General features: G+C 46.3%; 1 protein-coding gene across 1 annotated transcript in view; it reads left to right on the forward strand.

Moving 5' to 3' along the window:
• Positions 1 to 17,982, forward strand: part of GRIN3B (glutamate ionotropic receptor NMDA type subunit 3B) — a gene marked incomplete at its 5' end in the record, with an annotated part of 50,044 nt that overhangs the window by 25,296 nt on the left and 6,766 nt on the right. Inside the window, 4 exons of the mRNA XM_083363313.1 lie at positions 5,333 to 5,928; positions 8,625 to 8,913; positions 11,818 to 12,579; positions 14,869 to 15,014. Coding sequence (XP_083219439.1) covers positions 5,333 to 5,928; positions 8,625 to 8,913; positions 11,818 to 12,579; positions 14,869 to 15,014 — 1,793 coding nt within the window. The remainder of the gene's footprint in view (positions 1 to 5,332; positions 5,929 to 8,624; positions 8,914 to 11,817; positions 12,580 to 14,868; positions 15,015 to 17,982) is intronic.

Consider the following 17,982-nt stretch of genomic DNA (forward strand, 5'->3'; position numbering starts at 1 on the left):
ATTGTATCCCAGTATTGCTTTTCCTACTCTTTTATTGACTATGAAGGCTACTCCATTTTTTCTGAGGTATTCTTGCCCGCAGTAGTATACCTGATGGTTATCTGAATTAAATTCACCCATTCCTGTCCATTTTAGTTCGCTGATACCTAAGATGTCGATGTTCAGTCTTGTCATCTCTTTTTTGACCACGTCCAGCTTTCCTTGATTCATGGATCTTACATTCCAGGTTCCTATGGAGAAAAAATCTTTACAGCATCGGACTTTCCTTTCACCACCAGACATATCCACAGCTGAGCGTCCTTTCGGCTTTGGCCCAGTCGCTTCATTCTTTCTGGCGCTACTAGTACTAGCCCTCTGCTCTTCCCCAGTAGCATATTGGACGCCTTCCGACCTGAGGGGCTCATCTTCCAGCGTCATATCGTTTTGCCTTTTGGTACTGTCCATAGGGTTTTCAAGGCAGAGATACTGGAGTGGGTTGCCATTTCCTTCTCCAGTGGATCACGTTTTGTCAGAACTCTCTGCTATGACCTGTCCGTCTTGGGTGGCCCTGCACGGCATAGCTCATAGCTTCATTGAATTATGCAAGCCCCTTCGCCACAACAAGGCAGTAATCCATGAAGGATTACTTAGATAGTGACACATAAACCCATCCCAATAGGGAAATTTAAATTAACTTAAAGATCACCACATGTATTAAAATATATTTAAAAAAACTCTCAAAGAGTTCCAAAGGAGATGAAAAATGGTGAAATTACAAAATTTGTTATAATGACATAAAATTCATTCAGTGATAATTGGTTTTATAATATGGGTAGCCCTTGAGTTACGACTATTCATTCAATGACCATTCAAAGGAATAGACTGCGCTGAGGGAGGGGACTTACAACAGATCCTCAAAGTTCGATGAGACTTTCTGATAAGTGATTTGGGGTAATGAAGGAAAATATTTGGAAAGGATTGGTTTAGACTCTCCGTGACATTTAAGCTCATGATCTTTTAAGGCAGGGGTCTTCAAACTGGGCAGCTTTAAGACTTGTGGACTTCAATTCCCAGAATTCCTCAGCCAGGCACACTGGCTGAGGAATTCTGGGAGTTGAAGTCCATAAGTCATAAAAATGCCAAGTTTGAAGAACCCCTGATTTAAGGTGTTGCTTCTCAATCTTGGTAACTTGAAGAAGGGTAGACTTCACCTCCCAGATGGGTGAGGAAGCTGGGGAATTCTGGCTGGGGAATTCTGGAAGTTGAAGTCCTCCCATCTTTAGGTTGCCAAGGTTGAGAAATGCTATTTTAAGTGAAGGACAGACATTCATGTGGATATTTTTGGAGGGGTGGCAGGAGCATGCTATACTAGGCAAGACTAAGATCAAAATAAATAGTAGGTAGGTGTCTCATATCTGTGGGATATTGGCGGGGAGGGATGTTGGGTTTTTGGCCACTTGCACTCAGGAATTGCCAGATTGGATTGCAAGCTGGCTGAGGAATTCTGGGAGTTGAAGTCCACAAGTCATAAAAGGGCCAAGTTGGTGAACAAGTTGTGGCAGCCCCTCAGAAATTGCCATGCACGCATTGACAAGAGCCTGTAGAGCAGGGGTGGGGAACTATGGCCCCTTTAGGACCTGTGGACTCCTTCAGGACCTGTGGCTCAGGAATTCTGGGAGCTGAAGTCCACAAGTCATAAAGGTCATAAAGAGCCTACTGTAGAGAGTCCCGAGGCTAGCTGAAGCTGGGAGAAGTTTCACTGCCAATGAGACTGGCAGGAATCATTGACTACTCTAAATACATAAAGTTGTTCATTAGGCTGCAGAAGGAGTTAATGACTTGGCAAGTCCATGTTTGAAATAATGGATTGACCTACAAGGAAGAGTACAGCATAATTACCTGCATAGCAGAATATGCTTGTTGTAATGCTGCATGATTTGGCACACAGAACCCCTTACTTTCCAAAACTGGTTATCCTTCCTGGATTTGGTGTGGCTCAATTGCTGAAATGCCCCAACAGAGATACCTGTTTAGCAGAAAGACTTGTCCGTCTCTGTTTCTTCCCTGTTCCAGATTTTGCCTCCTGATATACATAAGGGTTGTTTATAAGGGTTTTTCCCGGTCTCCTTTTCGTTTCCTTCCTCAAAATGTTGCCTTGATTCGTGCCACGATCAATGGAATGGTGATGGTGACAATGACGGTGGAGATTTTTTTAACGTCTCTCTTCAGAATGAAATATTTGCATTTGTAAAAATATAAGAATAGCCTTCCTGGATGAAGTCAAGGCCTCTCTTGCTCCAGCATTTCATTTGGGGGCTGATCCGATGCTTCTAAATAAATGGAGTTTTATCCCTATTCTGTTATTGCTTCCTTGCAACGGATATTTGAAGTCCTGTCACCCTGCTGCAATTTAGGATAGTATGAATCTTCAAAACGGACAGCTTGTCGCTAAGTGATATGGCTGTAAAGTGCAACCTCACAGGACAGTGTTAGCAACACCAGCTTTGGCATTTCCAGTTGTCATTGATAAGCAAAACCTGTGCTATCACGTGGTTGCCATTTGTGGCCTCCTGCCGGCTTCCTGAATGACTTTGCTGGTCGGAAGCCAGCATTGAAGTTTTATGATCCCGAGAACTGCAACTGTCATAATTGCAAACTGGTTACCAGGAGCCCAAATCATGATCATGTGACTGCCGTAATGGCCGTAACCTCAAAGACCAGCCCTAAATCTCCACATTCAGAGCCATCATAATTTCAGATGGTCACTGAACAAACAGTTATTAACTGAGGCCTACTGATGCTATTAGTTAAAGTAGTTATTTATTAAATTATGTTCATGTCATAAATGTTAGGTATCAATGAACAATCCAAAGCTTCATGAGGGTGCTGATAGGCTAGATAGTTTGAAGACCCCTCTTTTAGAGGATGATAAGAAAATGGCGGTGTATCGCTGTATCCTCCGGACCACGACTGATCTCAAAATGAAATCAAATCAGCATCGGAACTGATGTCTATATGCGCTTAGGAGATCCCCAGAGAATTCTGAGGCTGTAAGCCAGGCTAAGAAATCAAAACGCCATCCTAGAAATAGGCAGCGCAAACCGCTTCTCTCTTTTGCCCGGAACTGGACTCAAGGGAGCCTTTAAGTTTATTTGAAATTTTAGTTTTATTCTCCTCAGTTTTAGTTTTATTCTCCTCAGTTTTAGTTTTATTCTCCTCAGAGGCCTCTCTAGCAGGGCTGAATTTAAACTTAGCTGTGGAAGTCCTCTGCCCTCTGCTGGCAGCTAGCACATTTACATGGCTGCCCCATTTCTGGTTTAAGACTTCTCCGCAACCAGCTGTGGGGCTACAGATGGTGCAGGGCAGGGGTCTGCAACCATGACAACTTTAAGACTTGTGGACTTCATCTCCCAAATTCTGGGAGATGAAGTTGTCAAGTTGTCAAGATTGCAGACCCCTGGCACAGGGGGACTAGCATTGAGTGACCAGCCCTCTTGAGACTCTGCTAAGCGAAAAAGGAGGAGGGCTTATGGTGCTGTCATCCTTGGCAAAGGCATGTTTTTATCCACACCTGAATCTCAGAAACTCTTTATAAGGGAGAAGTAGGCTCCCCAAGCAGTTGTCCATGGGTCACGTGCAGAGTGATACTTCAAAGTAGCTAGGCCTGAGCAGACAAGGTTTGCCGTTCAGAAAATTTGGATCATCAGAAGCTTTTCAGTTTTGTTTACAGAAGAAATTGCCCATCTATTTCTTCATTCTTGTTTTCTTCCTTCCCTTCCCTTCCCTTCCTCTTCCCTTCCTCTTCCCTTTCCTTCTACTTCTGGAGTCACACATACAACTTTGCCATTTCAAAAGTTGAAACAACCAATATAATCAATGAAAAGCGATCATGGTGGAAAAGGGGTTAAGTCACTTTTTCAGTGCTGTTGTAACTCTGAACAGTCACTAAACAACTGGTTGTAATTTGACCACTGCCTGTAATCTGGATTCACAGGAGGCAAGGGCTGCTTTCCAGAGGATCAAGAGAGAAGCAAAGTTTCAACAATTTGGATGGGAGAAAGACGGCTCCTCCCTCGAATTTCTCAAAATATATCTTTAATGATGGAAGCAGGAGCTTTAGTTCGGCAAGATTTCTGTCTATGAGCAAAGAACAATAAAGGAAACTCCTTAGAAGTAACATATCTTTCCTGGTTTTGGATGTCTGGCAGAACCACAACCAATAAAAGAACAGGCAACATCAGTCCCATAAACGAATTCACACCATATCCCAGCCCAGTGTCTGTTGAAAGAGCTTCATCTTTAAAGGTCTGTTGAAGGACAGCAGGCTGAGGCCAGATTCATCCTGATACACTGGTGTCCAGCCTCTAAAGCAGAATATTTGTAGCTTGGGATTGAAATGAGGACTCCTTGGTACTCTCTGAGCTTGGTTGTTTTCTTGCAGACATTTCATTACTCAAACTAGGTAACATCATCAGTCCTAATGACTAGAATAGAGCTGGAAGGGACCTTGGAGGTCTTCTAGTCCAGCCCTCCGCTTGAGCAGGAGAACCTATACCATCTCAGACAGGTGGCTGTCCAGTCTCTTTTTAAAAACTTCCAGTGATGGAGCAGCCACGATTTCTGGGGGTAAGCTGTTCCACTGGTTGATTGTCCTCACTGTCAGGAAGTTTCTCCTTAATTCCAGGTTGCTTCTCTCTCTTTGATCAGTTTCCAACCGTTGTTTCTCGTCCTTCCCTCTGGTGCTCTGGTGAACAACCTGGCCCCCTCTGCCTTGTGGCAGCCCCTCAGATACTGGAACACTGTTATCATGTCTCCCTTATTTCTTCTTTTCTTTAGACTGGCCAAACCCAAGTCCCGTAGCCGTTCTTCGTATGTTTTAGCCTCCAGGCCTTTGATCATTTTAGTTGCTCTTCTCTGAATTTTTTCCCAGACTCTCAACATCTTTTTTGTGATATGGTGACCAAAATTGCCTGTAGTATTCAAGATGTGGTCTAGCACTGATGATGCTACCTAGTTTGGGGATGAAATGTCTGCAAGAAAAAAAAAATGTCTGCAAGAAAAAAAAAACCAAGTTCAGAGAGCACTATTTCCTTCGGGAATAGGGCGGTATAGAAATTTAATTAAATAAATAAATAAATAAATAAATAAATAAATGTCCAGTCTCTGCTTGGAGACAAAGAAGATTCGAGTCCTTGGTTCCAGAGCTGTGAAGATGCTTTCTTCAAGGCTAATGGCACCTCCCTTCCTGTAACTGCAGCCTTGCAAACTTCATCTCTGTTGCATCATAATTGGAAAAAAAATTCTCTATTGTTTGCTTTTACTTTCTGTTTCCCCTTCCGACTCGTCCTTGCAGAACCCCTTCCATCTCCACATGGACCAATGCAGTGACTTTGACACTCTCCTGGACCTGCTGGTCACCATCTTCCATGCCAACCGTTGGCAAGACGTCACCCTGGTTTTGTGCCAAGCATGGGATGCCTCGGCCTTCATTGACCTCTGGACCAGCCACGCCCAGCTGGAGAAGACGGCTGTGATTGACTTGAGCTTCCTCGACGAGAGAGAAGCAGCTCGCCACCTTCGGCGGCACTTGGAGGAATACCGTGAATTGCCCGGCCCGGCTTTGCTTTTCGGCTGCAATGCTCAACTCTCCCAGCTCGTCTTTCGGATGGCGAAGGAGTTGGGGGTCACGCAGCAGTTCCACTGGATTTTGGGGCAACCCCAGAATGTGGATGAGCTCCAGACTGAGGGGCTGCCCTTAGGTCTTTTGGCCTTTGGGGAGGTGGACAGACCCTCCCTGGAACACTTCGTCCAGGATGCCATAGAGCTGATCTCCCGTGCCATTTCCCAGGCTGTTTACGTTCGTCCTGACCTCGCCCTCATCCAGAGCATGGTGAATTGCAACGACAAACACGTTGTGGACTCTGAATCCTCTGGAATCTACCTTTCCCAGTGAGTAAGCCATTCTTGATTTTGGGATCCATAAGAGTAACAGATCCCTTCTCCCGGCATGCACACATTTTTCGGTACTGGTAGTCATGTACAGGTACAACCACAATTAAGACCCTATGAAAGGCAGTTGTTAAATGAGGCTTGCCCCATTTAACGACCTTTTTGCCAGAGTTATTAAGCAAATCACTGCAGTTATTAAGTGAACCCTGTGGTCATTAAGCAAATCTGCATTCCCCCCATTACTTTTTGCTTGTCGGAATCCAGCTGAGAAGGTTGCAAATGGGGGGGTGACATGACCATGGGGCAGTGCAACTGTCATAAGTACATGCCAGTTGCCAAGCATCTCAGTTTTGATCACCTGACTGTGGGGAACACTGCAATGGTCGTAAGCGTGAAAACCAGTCATAAGTCTGGTTTTTAGGCCCGTCGTAACTTTGACCAGTCGCTAAATGAATGGTTGTAAGTCAAGAACTATCAGTATGTACTTGGCAAGGCCAATGATATACCACGGACCTCCTTCCCTGAGGAAAAGGAATTCTTCAGGGGACTCATGCAGAGGTGCAACAGGCAAGCACCCCTGAGGGTGGTTGTTAGATTGTGCTTCTGAATTTCCGTCAGGTCTGCATATAAGAAATTAAACAAGTCTGAGCAATTAGAATTACGAGAGATGAAATCCCAATTTACCAACCTAGAGGGCACCAGGTTTATTTGCAAAGTGCATCTAAACCAACAATGCCAAACCAAAATCGAAAGGGGGTCCGTGAAAGAGTGCACAGCAATACCCAAGGGCCACATATTGGTAATACCTTTCCTGCACAGATAGTCCTTGACTGGTTTAACAACTGTTCAAAGTTAAACCACACTGAAAACAGTGACTTGCAACCTGCCCTCACACTTACAACCGTTCCCCTCTGGTCACATGATCAAAATTTGGGCATTTGGCAACTGGCATGTACTGTGACAGATGCAGCATCCCGGGGTCATGTGATCACCCTTTGCGACCTTCGCAGCTGGCTTGCAAGAAACAAAGTCAATGAGGGAAGCTGGATTCAAAGCTGGCTGAGGAATTCTGGGAGTTGAAGTCCACAAGTCATAAAAGGGCCAGGTTTGAAGACCCCTGACTTACAGTAAGGACTACATGTTTCATTTAACGATTGCAGTGACTCGCTTAATAACGGGGGCAAAACAGTCATAAAATTGGGCACAATTCACTTAAGAACGACCTGGCATAGCAATGGAAGTTCCAATCTCAACTGTGGTCTTAAATCGAGGACTTAACCTATGTTACATTTAGGGAACTCCTATCACAGGCTCCAAGCAACCTGTGCGGCAGCGATTAAGTTCAAGCAGCAAAAGCTTGTGCAAGACTCTGCGTAAATCACAGATTTGGCGATTGGTGGCCAAATTTATTATTTAGTTTTAAAATGTATGTTGTCCATGCTTTGCTATATTATTACTTTATTTTCTTAAATATTATCCAGTTGTGTTTTAACATGCTTTCGGGCCATGTGTTTGACACCTGTGATTGCAACCATAATAAAGCCTTTCACCAATTAGCAGCAGAGCATTTTAAAAACTCAGGAATCAAAATCACACAAAATGTTAGTGCCATTGTATAAGGCCTTGGCAAGACTACATTTGGAATATTGCATCCAGTTTTGGTGGCCACGATATAAAAAAGATGCCAAGATTCTAAAAAGAGTGCAGAGAAGAGCAACAAAAATTACTAGGGGACTGGAGGCTAAAACATGAAGAACGGTTGCAGGAATTGGGTATGTTTAGTTTAATGTAAAGAAGGATTAAGGGAGACATGATAGCAGTCTTCCAATGTCTCAGGGGCTTCCACAAAGATGAGGGGGGTCAACCTATTCTCCAAAGCACCTGAAGGCAGGACAAGAAGCAGCGGATGGAAACTAATCAAGGAGAGAACAATTCCAGAAATAAGGAGAAATTTCCTGACAGAACAATTAATCAGTGGAATGACTTGCCTTCAGAAGTTGTGGGTGTTCCGTCTCTGGAGGTTTTAAAGGAGTGATTGGACAGCCATGTGTCTGAAGTGGTATAAAGTCTCTTGCTTGAGCCGCGGGTTGGGCTAGAAGACCTCCAAGGTCCCTTCCAACTCATTCTGTTCTGTTCTGTTCTGTTCTGTTCTGTTCTAGTCCAGTCCAGTCCATTATTCTAGTCTAGTCTAGTGTAGTCTAGTCCAGTCCAGTCCAGTCCAGCCCAGCCCATTATTCTATTCTATTCTATTCTATTCTATTCTATTCTATTCTATTCTATTCTATTCTATTCTATTCTATTCTATTCTATTCTATTCTATTCCTTATTCTATTCTATTCTATTCTATTCTATTCTATTCCTATTCCTTATTCTATTCTATTCTATTCTATTCTATCCTATTCTATTCTATTCTATTCCTATTCCCTATTCTATTCTATTCTATTCTATTCTATTCTATTCTATTCTATTCTATTCTATTCTATTCCTATTCCTATTCCTTATTCTATTCTATTCTATTCTATTCTATTCTATTCTATTCTATTCTATTCTATTCTATTCTATTCTATTCTATTCTATTCTATTCTATTCTATTCTATTCCATTCCATTCCATTCCATTCCATTCCTCCAAGGTCCCTTTCAACACTGTCATTCTGTTATTCTGATTCCTGCTTTTTTCTCTCTCTCCATATTCCAGGTTTTTAGCCAACACATCTTTCCGTGGCCAGACAGGCGAGGTCTTTGTGCGCAACACATCTCACATCCACACTGACCATCACTACAAAATCTGGAGCCTGCTGAGGGATTCGGTGGGCCAGCCCACATGGGTGACGGTGGGCAGCTGGAAGGGGGGCGAGATGGAGGCCGAGGAGGGCAGCTGGCCGCAGCAGCTGCAGCGCAAGAACCAGGCCGAGGGCGGAGGCTTCTCACGCATGAAGCTGCGGGTGGTGACCTTGGTGGAGCACCCCTTTGTCTTCACTCGGGAGGTGCGTAGGTACATCGGATACGTGGGGGCACCTGCTGAGCAGAGCCGAGTGTCTCAACAGACGTTTCTCTTTTTAAAAAAATATAAAATTGTGCAACCTATAGCAGCCTTTGATCTCTGGAGGGCTTGGGAAAAGGGATATTCCTCTGTCCTAGTCCTATTAGACCTCTCAGCGGCTTTCGATGCCATCGACCATGGTATCTTGCTGCAGCGTCTCAGGGGATTGGGAGTGGGAGGCACGGTTCTTCAGTGGTTCTCCTCCTATCTCCTGGGACATTCGCAGTCGGTGTTGGCAGGGGGACAGAGGTCGACCTCGAGGCCTCTCGCTTGTGGAGTTCCTCAGGGGTCGGTACTCTCACCTCTCCTGTTCAACATCTACATGAAACCGCTGGGTGAGATCATTTGTGGTTTTGGAGTTGGGTATCATCAGTATGCGGATGATACCCAACTTTTCATTTCAACCCCAAACCACCCCAGTGATGCCCTCGACGTGATGTCCCGTTGCCTGGAGGCGGTTCGGGTCTGGATGGGGAGGAACAGGCTTCGACTCAACCCTGACAAGACTGAGTGGCTGTGCGTGCCGGCATCTCGGGAAATGGAGATTATTCCATCTCTTTCTATGGGGGGGTGAGTTATTACCCCCCGTAGATAGGGCACGCAACTTGGGAGTCCTCCTAGATTCACAGCTTTCTTTAGAAGACCATATAGTAAATGTGACTAGGGGGGCCTTTGCCCAGGTTCGCCTGGTGCGCCAGTTGCGGCCCTATCTAGACCGGGATGCCTTGCGTACGGTCACTCACGCGCTCGTGACCTCTCATTTGGACTACTGCAATGCTCTCTACATGGGGCTGCCCTTGAGGACCACTCGGAGGCTCCAACTGGTACAGAATGCAGCCGCGAGAGTTGTGTTGGGAGTCTCCCGATACTCCCATGTTACACCCCTGCTCTGCGAGCTGCATTGGCTCCCAGTTGTCTTCCGGGTGAGATTCAAGGTGCTGGTAATGACCTACAAAACCCTTCATGGCATGGGTCCGGAATACCTCAGGGAGCACCTGCGGCCGGCATCAACTTCCCTCTGCCCAGTGCGCTCCCACAGAGAGGGCCTCCTCAGGGTGCCACCAGTCAAAGAATGTCGGCTGGTGGCCCCCAGGGGGAGGGCGTTCTCTGTGGGTGCGCCGGATTTATGGAACCATCTTCCGGTTGAGCTCCGGATGGCGCCCGATCTTCACTCCTTCCAGTGCGATCTAAAGACTTACCTGTTTGAATAAGCCGGCCTGGCCTGATGGGTGATGGGTTTGGGTTTTATTGTTTTTTATGTATTTTAACTTAACTTATTGTTATAGTTTTTGGGCATCTTGTTTAATCTTTTTTTTAACTTTTGTATTCTTGTTTTTTAACATGTATTGCCCTGTTCACCGCCCTGAGTCCTTCAGGAGAAGGGCGGTATACAAATATAATAATAATAATAATAAATAATAATAATAATAATAATAATAATAATAATAATAATAATAATAACTTGGCATTCTCCAGATCTGCTAGTTACAGATACCTAGTCTTCAACTTACAATCATGTGTCTAGTGACCACTTGAAGTTACAATGGCACTGGAAAAAGTGACTTTTGACTGTGTTTCACACTTACGACCGTTGCAGCCTCCCAATGGTCATGTGATCAAAATTCGGACGCCTGGCAACTGGCATGCATTTATGGTGATTGCAGTGTCCCAGGGTCATGTGATCATCATTTGTAACAAACAAAGTCAGTGTGGAAGCCCGATTTACTTAACAACTGTGTCACTGATTTAATAACTGCAGCGATTCATTGAGCAACTGGAGCCAAAAACAAAAAAAGATCGTACAATGGGGCAAAACGCACTTAACAGCTGTCTTGCTTAGCCACATAAATTTTGGGCTCCATTGAGGACTACCTGTATAACATCCATCATCCACATAGAGAAGATCAGATTGGCTGGGAACAATGGATGTTGTAGTCCTGCACATTTAAACAGAGCCAGATGGGGAACACAAATATGTATGGTCTCTTTTTGGTGCAAATTGAAATATGACACCAAAACATGATGAAATAGGCATCAGTATACAGTATTGAAATGCAAACTGCAACCTTTCAGATGTGCATCCCAAAATAGCACACAGGTACATACAGGTAGTGCTCACTTACCGACCATTCATTCAGCAATCATTCTACTGTGTTTTCCTGAAAGAAAGACCTGCCTGGAAAATAAGCCCTACCTTGATTTTGGGGGGTGGGCCTAATATAAGTCCTAACCCAAAAATAAGGCCTAGTTTTGGGGTCAGGCGCACGCCTAAAAATCAAGCTAGGGCTGGGGTGGGGGGTGGAGCTGCCTTCTGCCCCCCCTGCACCCACTTACCTGGTAGCCAGGCCTCTCCTCACCGGCCCACTTCTTCTGCGGCATTCCCAGGCCTGCATTTCTCAGTCAGGCCTTTCCGGAAGACCTTTGCATCCGAGAATCGATCTATAAATTGAATCCATAGCTCGGTTATCAGCTGCAGAGGCCTTCTGGAAAGGCCTCTGCGAAATGCAGGCCCGAGCTCCATTCAGTGCTGCAGAATGAAGCTGCTCCTTCGGCCGCAGAAGACCTGGGCCCGCTGGGCAGGGTTGTTGGTGTCGAAGGTGAGTGGAAAAGCCCCCCCCCCCCAAAAAAAATAAGACCTGGTGCCTCTTGGAGGCAAAAAAAAAATTAAGACTGGGTCTTATTTTCAGGGAAACACTGCAAGTCTATTTGCCTAATCCATTTGCAGGGAGCCAGGACTAAAAAGATTTGCAGGGTGTCAAGTTGGAGAGGGTCGATCTCCAGGTTTCTCCTGGCCAGCCCCTATTTCCTGCTTTATATTCAAAAGGTATTAATTAAGTGCTCTTTCCAGGTAGACGAAGAGGGCAACTGTCCAGCGGGGCAACTCTGCCTAGATCCTCACACCAACGACTCCTCCGTGCTCAACGCCCTCTTTGAGGAGCTGAATTCGGAGAATGGCTCCGTGCCCAAGGAGTACCGAAAGTGCTGCTACGGCTACTGCATCGACCTCTTGGAGAAGCTGGCCGAAGACTTGCCCTTTGAATTTGACCTCTACATTGTGGGGGATGGAAAGTACGGGGCTTGGAAGAACGGCCGCTGGACAGGGCTGGTAGGAGATCTCCTGAGTGGCACGGCCCACATGGCTGTGACCTCCTTCAGCATCAATTCAGCCCGGAGCCAAGTGATTGACTTCACCAGCCCTTTCTTCTCCACCAGCTTGGGCATCCTGGTGAGGATCCGGGACACGGCATCGCCCATCGGGGCCTTCATGTGGCCGTTACATTGGACCATGTGGGTGGGCATCTTCGTGGCTCTCCACATGACGGCCCTCTTCCTCACCTTGTATGAGTGGAAGAGCCCCTACGGCATGACGCCCCACGGCCGCAACCGCATGAAGATCTTCTCCTACTCCTCCGCCCTGAACCTCTGCTATGCCATCCTTTTTGGCCGCACCGTCTCCAGCAAGACCCCCAAGTGCTGGACGGGCCGTTTCCTCATGAACCTCTGGGCCATCTTCTGCCTCTTAGTCCTTTCCAGCTACACAGCCAACCTGGCCGCAGTGATGGTGGGAGAAAAAACGTTTGAGGAACTCTCTGGGATTCATGATCCCAAGGTTGAACAAATACTTCCTTTCTATGCTCCTTGCCCTTCTTTCACCGTGCCCTACCTAGTCTCCCTGTCTTACGTTCTTCTCCATCTTCTTTCCTTTCCTCCAAATTCCTTCACTGTCTCTGCTTTCCTGTGTCCCATTGTTGAGCTTGGCTTCCCCTCCATCACCTTCCAGCTTCGTGGACCATTCAAAAAAAAAAGAACAATTATGTTGCATCTAACCAAAGTTTGTTGACTCTGGGTTTCCTCCCCTTAATTTCCCGGATGATCAAACCCGCTGAGAAGCTTGCAAATCCTCTACTTTGTTATTTACCCCAACAGCAGACACTTAGTGGTAGACTACAGATAGTCCTCAACTTACAACAGTTCATGTAGTGACCATTGGAACTTAACAATGGCACTGGAAAAAGTGACGTGCGACCATTTTCACACTTATGACCGTTGCAGAATCCCCATGGTCATAAAATTCAGATGTTTGGCAACTGAACTCATATTTATGACAGTTGCAATGTCCCAAAGTCATGTGATCACTTTTTGCAACTTCTGCCAAGCAAAGTCAATAGGAAAGTCAGATTCACTTAACAACTGTGTTATTGATTTAACGACTGCAGTGATTCACTTAACAACTGTAGCAAGAAAGGTTATAAAAACTCACTTCACTGTCTCATGTAGCAACAAAAATTTTGCGTTCAATTGTGGTCGTAAGTCAAGGACTATTTGTATATTTTGAAACAGAAGCCCCAAGTGCCTCTTTGCATGCAGCCTTGGTGGAGCAGTGGGCTAATGCCTCCTTAAGTAACACCAGCTGCCTGCAATTAGTGCAGGTTCGCATCCCACCAGGCTCAAGGTTGACTCAGCCTTCCATCCTTCCCAGGTAGGTAAAATGAGGACCCAGATTGTTGGGGGCAACAAGCTGACTTTGTAATAATGCCGCTTGGGGGTGTGTGAAAGCCCTAATAAGCAGGCATATACATAGAATGAAGGCTACTGCTAAGCTTGTAAGCCGCCCTGAGTCTTCGGAGAAGGGCGGGATATAAATGGAATTAAAATAAAAATAAATAAAAATAAAAATCTCCACTCATCTTCCTCTTCCTCCATGAATTTATTTAGTCCATTTTTAAAACCTGTGACATTTCTGTGACATCCTGAGATGGTGAAACCTTGCATGACTGTTTGGGGGAAGATTCCTAATGCCAACTTCAGTTTAATCTAGTAATCCAATGAGATCAGAATGGAAAAAAGAAACTTTCCCCCTTTTTTCTCACCCTCTGAATAGTATTTAAAAAAACCCTAAAATATTATATTTTGGTTGATTTCCAAAGCACTGGAAGGCAGTACAAGAAGTAATGGATGGAAACTTTATTAGAGATCCAGTCTAGAACGAAAGAGAACTTTCCTGACAGTGAGAACAATTAACCAGTGGAACGGCTTGACTCCAGAAGCTGTGGTTTCTTTTATCATTGGAGTAGAGATTGGACAGCCATTTGTCTAGAATGGTATGAGCAGTGGGTGGACTAGAAGACCTCCAAGGTCCCTTCCAGCTCTGTTATTCTAAAGGTAAAGGTTCCCCCGCACATGCGTGCTAGTCGTTTCCGACTCTAGGGGCCGGTGCTCATCTCCGTTTCAAAGCCGAAGAGCCAGCGCTTGTCCGAGGACGTCTCCGTGGTCATGTGGCCGGCATGACTAGACGCCAAAGGCGCACGGAACGCTGTTACCTTCCCACCGTAGTGGTCCCTATTTTTCTACTTGCATTTTTACATGCTTTCGAACTGCTAGGTTGGCAGAAGCTGGGACGAGTAACAGGCGCTCACTCTGCTACGCGGCACTCGGGATTCGACCCGCCAAACTGCCGACCTTCTGATCGACAAGCTCAGCGTCCTAACCCACTGAGCCACCGCGTCCCTTATTCTGTTATTCTGCATTCCCCCTAAATTAAAATTTTAATCTTCAGTCTGAGAGTTGCTTTCATCTCTTGAAATGCCAGAAGGCAATCCTGCAGGCCTTTTTTATTTTCTTGGTTCTCAAATCCTCTGTCATGTTTATCGCCCTTCTGTTGCCGACACGTTCTCGTTTGAGACCGTCCCGTGAAACCACATCCTTTCCCTTCTGCTTTATTCACCCTCCATTTCTTTCCCTTCTTTTATCCTCCTACCCTGATTTCCGTTGCAATCGTTTAAAAGAATGTTCACTTTAAAAGAAAAGAATTCCACTCCCAATTATTATTATTTTTTTTAAAAAAAGCAACACGGAATCTAGGAGCAGATGGGTCTCATCCCGGTTTTGCTTTCTGCAGCTCCACCATCCATCCCAGGGTTTTCGTTTTGGCACCGTCTGGGAGAGCAGCGCAGAGGAATATATCAAGAAGAGTTTCCCAGACATGCATGAATACATGAGGCGGCACAGCGTCCCCACCACCCCTGCGGGGGTCACGATGCTCAAGTAAGGGAGGCAGGGCCTGAGGAAGAACAATTCAGGGGGGGGGAAGCGATGTTGGTGTTGTGGTGGGTTGGCATCTCTTCCACTTGTAGTTCTTGCCTTTGGGGGCCTCTTGTCCAATTTACGTTTACGTTTACGTTTACGTTTTATTTAATTTGTATACCGCCCTTCTCCCTAGGGACTCAGGGCGGTTCACAGGGCATATAAATAACAATACAATACAATACAAAAGTTAAAAAAAAGATTAAATCAGTGCCCAGTTAAAACAATAATACTATTCTAAAACAACAATTTAAAACCCAACTCCCCCGTCAGGCCAGACCAGCTAATTCAAATAAATGGGTCTTCAGGCCACGACGGAAAGTTCGGAGGTCTGATGCCATCCGGAGCTCCACCGGCAGTTGGTTCCACAAAGCCGGGGCACCCACAGAGAAGGCTCTCCCCCTGGGGGCCGCCAGTCGGCATTCCCTGACCGGAGGCACCCTGAGGAGGCCCTCTCTGTGGGAACGCACAGGGCGGAGGGGAGTTGACGCCGGCAGCAGGTGGTCCCCGAGGTAACCCGGACCCATGCCATGTAGGGACTTAAAGATCATAACCAAGACCTTGAACCTCACCCGGAAGACAACTGGTAACCAATGCAGCTCGCGGAGCAAAGGTGTAACATGGGAGTACCGGGAAACTCCCAAGACAACTCTCGCGGCCGCATTCTGTACCAGTTGGAGCCTCCGAGTGGTCTTCAAGGGAAGCCCCATGTAGAGAGCATTACAGTAGTCAAGGCGAGAGGTCACGAGCGCATGAGTGACCGTGCACAGGGCATCCCGGTCCAGATAGGGCTGCAACTGGCGCACCAGGCGAACCTGGGCGAAAGCCCCCCTAGTCACGGCCACCACATGATCTCCCAGGGTAAGCCGTGAATCTAGGAGGACTCCCAAGTTGCGAGCCCTATCAAAAGGTTTCAGCAGGAACCCACTGGAAACATCTGGAGATGTTTCTCCTTAAGGACCTGGTCAGTTGTTTGCTTGGGAGGAAGCTAAAATGATTCCTCTCTCCAGTCATCTGTGCTATGCTAATAGGTAGAACCTCAAAAGCCTAGACCGGGACTCAGTTCTAGACTCCCTTCAGCCATGGAAGACCCCTGGAAGACCTAGGGCCAGCCCTCTCTCATCCCAACAGCCACTGCGGTCCAGTGCTGAATGTCCTGGACCAAGAACAGGGAGATCCAGGTTCTTGTCCCACCTCAGACTGTGGGCTAGTGCCTCTCTCACAGCCCAAAGCCAGGTGGTTCAGTGGAGAGAGTGCTGAACTAGGAGCAGGAGAACCCAGCTTCAAGTCCCTCCTCAGCTAAAGAAGCTCCTTGAGGAACTTAGGCCTACCCTCTTCTCTCAGCCCAGCCTACCTCAGCTCACCAGGTTATTCTTGCAGGGGGAAATGAGAGAAGGAAGAGAGAAGGAGACCCCTGCGCTCTCGAATAATGAAAGGTGGGCTATAAGTCATATCCCTCAAAGACAGAGGCAAATCTAAGCATTCTGCTTCTATTATACGACCAGGACAGGGGTAGGCAACCTTGGCTCTTGTATGACTCGTGGACTTCAACTCCCAGAATTCCTGAGCCAGCATGGCTCAGCTTGGAAACCACTCCCTTTCCCCTCAGCGTGGCTGGCTCAGGAATTCTGGGAATTGAAGTCCACGAGTCATAAAGAGGCAAGACTTCCCTAGACCAGGAAGATAGATTGTTGTGCAGGTTACACATGAGACAGATTATGAGGATCTTACCAATTAATCATTATATTATGTTAAAACCCCATTGTGTCTGCTGAGGTAATGTCCCTGAGATTTGTTCGTGGGCATCTGTAAGTCTTAAGGAAGCAATGCAGGTAGTCCTTGACGTAGAAACCATTTACTTAGGTGACCTTTTGAAATTGCAAAAGCACTGAAAAAAGTGACTTGTGACTAGGTCTTGGACCTTACAACTGTCACAGCATCCCACACGGTCCCACCTAGCAAATTCAGCCACTTGCCAACCAGCAAGTATTTAGGACTGTTGCACTGCCCTGGGATCATGTGATCACCATTTGCGACCTTCCCAGCAGGCTTCCGATTAGCAAAGTCAATACGGAAGGAATTGCGAAGAGATGCTCCCTTGATGACCCAGGATCCTCGCGTAACAATGGCAATGAGAACGCTAAGTGATACAGTCAGATCATGTCTTACGGCCACATCTCTTAGCAACCAAAATGTTGGTTCCAACCGCCTTCATAAGTCGAGGACTACTTGTCATATGAGAGAGACAGAGACAGAGACAGAGAGAGAGAGAAAGTAAGGACAGGCCTCTTGTTTCCCTACCAAAAAAGCAGAACACTTGAAATTTGCATCGTTTCAAAATGAACTTTTATTGGCAGGTACAAGCCATGGCAGATCTAGACAACATACTAAAAAGCAGAGACATCACCCTGCCAACAAAATTGCATATAGTCGAGGCTATGGTCTTCCCAGTTGCAATGTATGGCTGTGAAAGTTGGACCATAAGAAAGGCTGAGCGCCAAAGAATTGAGGCCTTTGAACTATGGTGCTGGAGAAGACTCCTGCGAGTCCCTTGGACTGCAAGGCAATCAAACCGGTCGGCCCTAGAGGAGATCAACCCTGACTGCTCTTTAGAAGGCCAGATCCTGAAGTGGAAACTCAAATCCTTTGGCCACCTAACGAGAAGGAAGGACTCACTGGAGAAGAGCCTAATGCTGGGAAAGATTGAGGGCAAGAGAAGAATGGGACGACAGAGAATGAGGTGGCTGGAGGGAGTCACTGAAGCAGGAGGAGTGAGCTTAAATGGACTCCAGAAGATGGTAAAGGACAGGAAGGCCTGGAGGAACGTTGTCGATGGGGTCACAATGGGTCGGGCACGACTTTGCAACTAACAACAACAACAGACAGCAGGAAAGCTAGGCAGGATTTGAGGGTTTCCCGCCCAAATCGA

The sequence above is a fragment of the Vipera ursinii genome, assembly GCF_947247035.1.
Source record: "Vipera ursinii genome assembly, chromosome: 1".
In the NCBI taxonomy this organism is placed as follows: domain Eukaryota; kingdom Metazoa; phylum Chordata; class Lepidosauria; order Squamata; family Viperidae; genus Vipera; species Vipera ursinii.